Genomic DNA, 8,945 nt, shown 5'->3' on the forward strand with positions numbered 1-8,945 from the left:
TGGGGAACTGTGTGTTGCTCCCTACGTGGGAGCTTGCGCTATTCCTGCCGCAATCTTAAAAGCTAATAGTCTATTCACTACTCCGGCTGCCGTGTACAATCAAACCTCTTTAGACCAGGCACCACAACCAATCCATAGAACTATCTTTTGTTTTCTCGTATACGTTTACTTTATACCAGGCGTGGGCCATTCCCTGTACATAGGTGCCACCATTTTTCTTTGTTTCAATTAATGATATTGATTGAAAGAAAAGAAAAAAAATCCATAGAACTACAACTATCTCGTTCTAACGGGACTACATGTACTGCTTATTCATTCTATCAAGACTCAACAGTCCATAAACAAGTGTATGCAAGTGTGATCTCTTTTCTATGGGCCAGATGTGCGGCACGCTGCCTTCATTACATCATTCCGGCTGCAGTCCGCGCACTGCGGAAAATCAAACACCGCACTTTCCCTCTCGTTTGAAATGAACATTTGTACGGAAATGGAGTTCGCGCGCCAAAATTTAGAGATTACGTAGGTACTGGAATGAATCGAGCAAAAACGGATGGACTTGCACGAGAAATTGTGGGTTTGAGTGCATGCTTTCAGAGGGTGATGAAGGCAAGTTACGTAATGAAGGCAGCGTGCCGCACACTGACCCATAACCAAAGTTGCACACTCTTGTTCATGCACTCTTGATTCAATACACAGTACATATGTAACGATTTGTGCAATCGCTTCACGTATACTACTTCTTCACTGGCGGAATGTTGCCTTGGTTCTACTAAGGCCACGCCGGTTTTTTCTATGTTTCACGTCACCATATTCGATGAAATCAATGAGGGAGGGCGAAAAAATAGAAAAAGCCATCCAAATTTTAAAAAAAAACAGTGTACGTGCATTGCATTTGTGTACAGTGAAACGACGCGGCACTGTTCATGTCATTGAACATATTCAGTATTCACACATGCACACATGAATACACGAGTGTATCCCCCATGCCATGCATTGTGCATGTGGTCCAAACACAGGCGGCATGATGATTGTGTGACTTGCGGCCCAGCTTATTATACACACATATACATGCGATAAATAGAACAAATTAATGATGCCAACATAATAGTTACCATGTGACAATCATGTTCCGTTTTTTGGGGGGTTGCATGTACATTTTTCCGGCTTTCTGGGTTTGTTGCATTTTCAAAAAAATGTTACGTTTTTTTTTAACTCCGCCTGTGAAATACATGCGCGGGGGTCGCGAAACATAGATAAAAAACGGTGTGGCCTAACAGAGATTGCACTGCATTGTCCACGGCTCCACCTGTCCAATGAACTTGGTGATATCTTGTGACGTGTGTGTGTGTGTGTCTGTTTAATGCTGATTCGTTTCAGATGAAAACCAGGGTGGTTGGAGTCGTGAGGGATGTTCTCTGATCAGCAACGGCAGCAGTCGTGCTGTGTGCGAGTGTAATCACCTGACCAACTTTGCCATCCTGGTTGTAAGTTCAGCAATAGTGACTAGTGCTCTGTACAATAGTCCGGGGCGGGTTCCAGAGGTTTCACGGAACCCCTTAAATTTCGTAAATGTACTGCTGGCAACCATAGGCTTGTCCGTGTAGAGGTATCAGCTATTCAGTTTTGACTATACTGGAAGTCCCTGTAAAGATCACTGGATCCGCCGCTGATAGTGGCTAGTGGTGTGTAGTATTGTGATGACTGACCAAGCAACAATGCTGGCAACAGTGACTGGTCTTCGCTTCACCATGCAGGAACATGTAATCCCAAGGGCATGAATCACTGATGACATGTAACCCCCCCCCCCCCCCTCCCCCACCCATCCCCTTTTGTGTATACCAGCCAAGGGTTTGTGCCCCAGGTATTCACTCCAGGGGGGATGCACCCCAGGGAGAATGCACCCCAGGGAGAATGCACCCCAGGGAGAATGCATCCCAGGGAGAATGCACCCCGGGGAGAATGCAATTCATGCATGATAATGGTGCCTCCACTGCTGCTGCTGCTGCTTTTTTGCCGCTGCTGCTGCTGCCGTTGATGTTTGCAGTCACGGAGAGCTATTGAGTCATCCAGTGTGGAAACTGTAGCTGAGAAAGTTCTGGTGATTATCTCCTACATCGGCTGTGGATTGTCTATGCTAGGGCTGGTTGCCTCCATGATCACTATTGCAATTTTCAAGTGAGTTTTGAGCATGCTCAATGTACCACTATGGTCCGAAAATGTTTCATTGTACTTTGCTCCCTACTTTTACCTGTTATCAAAAATGCATAAATAGAGATAAGTTGAGACAAACAGACAAACAGACGGACGGACAGGCAGACGGGTGGATGGACGGATGCACGCACACATGCAAACACGAATGAACACATGCACACGCGGACGGGCGGCCGAATGGACGGGCGGGTAGACAGGCAGAGCTGATAAAGTCCTTCATACATGTATGTTGTTACGCACATGTATGCGTGACCGTTGGTGTATGTGTTGGTTTGTGTATGTTTGTGTCTCTCTTAACACATAAACATGCTTGTGCCTATTCTGTGCTGACTTCTGCACAGGAAACTACGCGCCAGTCTGCATCAACGCTTGATGTTTGGTCTGTGTACAACACTCCTCACCATCATGATCCTCTTCATCGCTGGCATACGTGCTACATCGAACAAGGCTGCGTGCCAGTCCGTGGCCATCATCATGCACTACCTTCTCCTGTCTGCGTTCCTGTGGATGTCGGCCGAGGCAGCGCTTCTCTACACACAACTGGTGAAAGTGTTTGGTGGCACTCCGGCCTGGTTTGCCAAAGCTGTGCTGGCTATCGTGTATGGTGAGTGTATGCATTACAGTGTCTGGGGAGTCCATGCATTGATACAGTGTGCACTCGTATGTCCAGCACTCGCATAATAATATTAATAATAATAATACTTCTCGTCTACGTTCCAAAGGGAACTCAAGACAATGGAGTAACAAAAAGCATCGCGGCAGAGAGAGAAAAGAGAAGATATAATATTTGACGAAAACAATCACGGTGTAGATTTCACATGAGTTGCAATACAACACATCAGCAAAGCTCTTTCTTAAAAAAATAAAAATAAATAAAATAAGATAAATGAAATGAAATCATAGTGCCATAGTGTCCACGTATGTCCAGCACTCGCATAGTATCCACGTATGTCCAGCACTCGCATAGTGCCCACGTACATGTATGTCCAGCACTCGCATAGTGCCCACGTATGTCCAGCACTCGCATAGTGTCCACGTATGTCCAGCACTCGCATAGTGCCCACGTATGTCCAGCACTCGCATAGTGCCCACGTATGTCCAGCACTCGCATAGTGCCCACGTATGTCCAGCACTCGCATAGTGCCCACGTATGTCCAGCACTCGCATAGTGCCCACGTATGTCCAGCACTCGCATAGTGCCCACGTATGTCCAGCACTCGCATAGTGTCCACGTATGTCCAGCACTCGCATAGTGTCCACGTATGTCCAGCACTCGCATAGTGCCCACGTATGTCCAGCACTTACATAGTGCCCACGTATGTCCAGCACTCGCATAGTGCCCACGTATGTCCAGCACTCGCATAGTGCTCACGTATGTCCAGCACTCGCATAGTACCCACGTATGTCCAGCACTCGCATAGTGCCCACGTATGTCCAGCACTCGCATAGTGCCCACGTATGTCCAGCACTCGCATAGTGCCCACGTATGTCCAGCACTCGCATAGTCTACACGCATGTCCAGCACCCGCCAGGTTTGAATCCTGTACATGCATTGTTCTTTGACAACAGAATGTGTATGTGTTGTGTGGTGTACTGTGGTGTTGTCATGGTAACAGGTGCACCACTGGTCATAGTGGGCATAACGGCTGGAGTGACTAAACTTGACGCCTACACCAATGAGAACTAGTAAGTACAAGTTTGATATACTAATGTACACACCGTCGTCATGTGTCGGGGATTCAGACTAAGCCAGCATGCATGCATGATACAGGGATTCAGACTAAGCCAGCATGCATGCATGATACAGGGATTCAGACTAAGGCAGCATGCATGCATGATACAGGGATTCAGACTAAGGCAGCATGCATGCATGATACATGGATTCACACTAAGCCAGCATGCATGCATGATACAGGGATTCAGACTAAGGCAGCATGCATGCATGATGCAGGTCTACCCTGGTTAGTAGTTAGATACCAAAAGTACTCTAATTTCAGAAAATTTTCGGTTCTGAATATTTTCGGTATGAGGGCAACAGGCCAGGTTAGGTGACCAGCAATATCGGTACAGAATAGCAGTTCCCTATTGGATTATATGCGTTAGAGTTTGTTCGGTGTTTTGAAATCCTAGGTATGAAACAGACGCACCGAAAGTACCGAAGATAAAAGTACACTGAAAATTTGTGAAATTACAGTAACCGCCGAGGTTTCAAATTGCTTGTCTTATAACAAGTACTATTGTACGAGTTTCAGGCGTCAGGGAATTTGTTATCATTGTCTAGCAATGACCGTTTTGTCGTGTAACTGATGTCTTACTAATGAGGGTAGACTAGACCTGTATGTGAACAAATGAAATGCGTATACGAAATGTTCCGCACAGACTGTACTTTGTACGTGGTTAAGGATAATGGGTCGTACCTATCAGGGCATCATGTAATCATCTCTACATGGTGTTGATTTTTAGTTTGGGATAAATCCAGTGAAACCTGGCTAAGACGACCGCTCAAGGGACCTTCAAAAGGTGGTCTCTGTAACCAGGTGGTCTCCTTATCCAGGGTCATTTGACTTGAAATAGCATCCCTTGGTCCTGGTTTCAGTGGTCCTCTAGCAAGTTCTAGGACAGGTGGTCGCCTTATCTGAGTGGTCACCTTGACAGGTTTTACTGTAGTTCTAACCCAGCATGGAGGTATGTCCCCGGCTCCAGTCTTTTACCTATCTTCGTGTAATGTTAACCATTGCTGAGATATGACCTCGTATATCAGTGCACACCCTTCTCACCTACTTCAGTACATGCTTCTACACGAGTGGTGGCTTTCTTCATGACTTTGCCGTGTGTGTTTGTGTGTGTGTGTTTGTGTATGTGTGTGTTTGTGTGTGTGTATGTGTGTGTTTGTGTGTGTGTGTGTGTGTGTGTGTGTGTGTGTGTGTGTGTGCCAGCTAGTTCGGTTGGTAGGTACACTTATGCCTGATTGTGTTGGGTCTGTTGCCAACAGGCTCGGCTCCTTGAAGGTGTAATGGTGTACCTGCATGCCACCTTTGTTGGTTCCAGGGTTCATATACTTTCTATTTGAAGTATACTTACCTGTTAACCATGGACTGCTTCCGGCTAGATTAACTCTTGTGTAATCAATGCTGCATCTGCGCCTTGATCCTAGAGGGTGATGGCGTTCCTACGCACAGATGCGGAAAACTCGGCTTCCAGCAGAGTCTCATGCGGACCTTGAAATTTTTATTTTTTTAATTTTCTCAATCAATGGTACTAGTGAAGCTTTTATCAGATCCACTTTGATTTAGCCACTCACACTAGTAGCAAGTATTACCTTCACTGGGGGCAGGGGCAACTGCAGTTGGATCCCGGGACGGACACCCTGATGCCGTGAATCCTTTTTCTGCATCTTGTCCTCACCCACTTACTGAGGTGTGATGAGCCTATAAGTGGGATCATTTTCAAGTCCACCCAGAGTTTTTGGGGATTTCAGGGGGTATCGGCCGTTGGGCGGTTCAATAACCAATTGAGTCATCTTTCCAAGATTCCTTTTGAGTCTCTCTCCTCTCTCCCGGGGAGACTCACGTGACCAGTTTTTGGCAGTGAGGAACAAGTACAGTGTGTGTGTGTGTGGGTGGGTGTACATGTGTTGCTGCGTTTCTCCCTCCACAGCTGCTGGATAAGTGACTTCAATGTCTTCTACGGAGCGTTCATCGCACCAATGGCACTGACATTGCTCTACAACATTGCTATACTCACCATTATCATACGATCGCTGCACAAACGTGGCAAGAACAATGCGTCGATGAAGCGCAAGGGCAGGAAAGACAACGAGGGAGTGCTGTACCTTGTGCGTGTTGTAGTGATCCTCTCGTTACTACTGGGACTAACCTGGGTGTTTGGCATACTAGTGGTTCTTGTCGATCATATCGCCATGCAATACGCCTTCGCCATTTCCAACACACTCCAGGTATGTCACTGAGCAGTGTTGCTACCTAGTGTTGTTCATTGTGATGGCATTCCCCAAACTGTCTTCTACTAGTAGAGCTACTCAGTGTTGTTCATTGTGATGGCATTCCCCAAACTGTCTTCTACTAGTAGAGCTACTCAGTGTTGTTCATTGTGATGGCATTCCCCAAACTGTCTTCTACTAGTAGAGCTGCTCAGTGTTGTTCATTGTGATGGCATTCCCCAAACTGTCTTCTGCTAGTAGAGCTACTCAGTGTTGTTCATTGTGATGGCATTCCCCAAACTGTCTTCTACTAGTAGAGCTACTCAGTGTTGTTCATTGTGATGGCATTCCCCAAACTGTCTTCTACTAGTAGAGCTGCTCAGTGTTGTTCATTGTGATGGCATTCCCCAAACTGTGACGTCCATGGAGAAGAGTAACAGATCTGCGCATGGTGCTCTCACTGCGACGAGTTGTAGCTTGGCGGTGTCAGGTTTGTTTAGGGTGGTGTCGTGCGGTGCTGATGTCTCCTCCCTTCTGTATGCACGTACATGTATGTACACGTTTTTAGTTTGACAGCATATTACAAGGCGGTGGAACACCGTGTTCGGAAACAGGTCGCCTTGTAATATGCTGTCAAACTAAAAGCGTGTTTTTTGTTTTTGTTTTTGTTTGTTTTTTACAATCGAAATAGCAGCAGCTTCTATTATAGTGAATGAAAAATGTAAAATAAAAAGCCTGTTTCTACAATACAACGTTTATCTAATGTCATGTATGTACTGTACATGTATGTTCCTGCACAAAACAACAAGGACAATCAAAGCTTGTTTATTTTTTTGTTTGTATGTACGTGTATGTACGTGTTCAGGGATTCCTTATATTCGTACTGCACACGGCCCGTGCACAGGAGGTACGCAAGGAGTGGAGCGAGGCCCTCTCCTCGGTCAGTCGACGTGGATCCATTGCATCTCAGCTGAGCTCGGCGCTACGCCGTCGCACCTACTCGACGATGAGCTCAGGCGACGCACGGCCCCGCGTTGTTAGTATGACCAGCAATGGAGCAGGCACCGGGCAACGGCGCTTCAAGAGCATGCCTGCGAGTAATACAAGCCTGGGACAGTCGCGACACGCTGCGAAGAACGGGCATAGTCTGCTCCTGGCAACCAACAGCAACTCTCTCACAAGCCCTCGGACCTCGCCACCACCTGAATACGAACTTCACACTGCCGTAGCGCCACCACTATCGCCGGGCTTTGACAAGGAACCAGCCGAGAAGGAAACGAGGCTGTCATCTCCGTCCGACAGTCTTCCCTCTGACATGGACTATTCCGGGTTCGACGACGTCTTTACAAATGACGTGACTGTGGACGACGAAAGTGGCGATACGCGCGCCCTCCGACACACGGCTGATATCTTTGTTGCAAGATTGTAGGCATCCACAACACGGAAGGACAGTGAGTGAGTGAGTGTATGCGTGCATGCATAAGCGAGCGTGCGTGTGTGCGTGTGTGTGTGTGTGTGTGTGTGTGTGTGTGTGGGTGTGTGTGTGTGGGTGTGTGCTTGAGAGAGAGAGAGGGAGAGAGACAGAGAGACTTAGTAATAAAATCGCACGGCTCAGAGCTGTTGTATCGTTGAGAATATCATCGTTGTGCTTTTCACAAGCCTGTGTATTTATTTCTCTTGCACATGCCTTGTGCGTGGCCTGCATTGTTACGCTTGCTTGACACTGCGCAGCTATCTTTCACTGAGTATTTTGTACTCTATGTATAGGCACTAGGCTTGCTTGAAACCGAGCGTGCTTGAACTTAGAACACTGCATGCGAGCACGGCTACTGCTTGAGTCTCTGGCAGAATAGAGCCAAGGACTGCTATATACCTGTTGATCTCATTCTTATGATTTTTTAAACATGATTCAACAACGGTGAGCATCGGTATTCAGCCTTGTAGAGAAAAGCATCAAGCACCACACCAAAACTGCGGTCTCCGTTTACTATCATTCAAAACAGCTGTATGAGGGAAATGATTACCAACGGATGTGATCACCTTGGTGCTGCTGGTGTGCTGTGGCAAGGTGTCGAGATCGGCCTGGAGAGCGCAGGTGTGGTGTGGTGGCAAATGTAAAAAACGTGATTCGAAAATCTGTGATACTTCACACACACACACACACGCACGCACGCACGCACACATGCATGTATGCACGCACATACACACACACGCAAGCACCCGCGCACACGCACACACACACGCACACACGCATATATATTATATATATACATACACACACGTACACATACACATACACACACAAACAGACACATACACACACGTATAATTATACACACACATACACACACACACACACACACACACACACAAATGTAATGGGTAGCCGAGTGGTAGGCGCGGTGAAATCAACAAGAATTACTTTTATTCCCGTAGCTATGCAGAAGACGTTACTTCAGTAACGTCTGGCGCTAGCCAGGGTCCACACAGCTTTAATTTGGTGTTTGTTTGTGTGTTTGTTTGTTTGTGTCACGCCTGGCGCTATCCCGTATCTGTCCCGTACTGTACCGTACCAGCAAAGACAGCTGGCCACAATATTTTTGTTTGTTTGTGCCATCGACATGCCTGGCGCTATCCCGTACCTGTCCCGTACCATCAAGAGTACGGTACCATCAAGAGAATGAGTATATATGCGAAGTGTATGGGGGGAATGCATTCAATGCAGTACCATTAAATTTTGTGTGGATTTGTGTGCGAGGCCGAGATCCCACTAGCAGGCTGGCTGGGCCGCCTGTCG

General features: G+C 47.0%; 1 protein-coding gene across 1 annotated transcript in view; it reads left to right on the forward strand.

The window, feature by feature from the left end:
- LOC135824668 (adhesion G-protein coupled receptor G2-like) overlaps positions 1 to 8,184 on the forward strand; it is a 13,331-nt gene extending 5,147 nt beyond the window's left edge. The window contains exons 6-11 of the mRNA XM_065337387.1: positions 1,378 to 1,484; positions 2,045 to 2,175; positions 2,553 to 2,815; positions 3,828 to 3,897; positions 5,869 to 6,166; positions 7,014 to 8,184. Coding sequence (XP_065193459.1) covers positions 1,378 to 1,484; positions 2,045 to 2,175; positions 2,553 to 2,815; positions 3,828 to 3,897; positions 5,869 to 6,166; positions 7,014 to 7,577 — 1,433 coding nt within the window. The 3' untranslated portion in view covers positions 7,578 to 8,184. The remainder of the gene's footprint in view (positions 1 to 1,377; positions 1,485 to 2,044; positions 2,176 to 2,552; positions 2,816 to 3,827; positions 3,898 to 5,868; positions 6,167 to 7,013) is intronic.
- Positions 8,185 to 8,945: the final 761 nt, after the last annotated feature.

The sequence above is a fragment of the Sycon ciliatum genome, chromosome 9, assembly GCF_964019385.1.
Source record: "Sycon ciliatum chromosome 9, ocSycCili1.1, whole genome shotgun sequence".
Classification (NCBI taxonomy): Eukaryota; Metazoa; Porifera; class Calcarea; order Leucosolenida; family Sycettidae; genus Sycon; species Sycon ciliatum.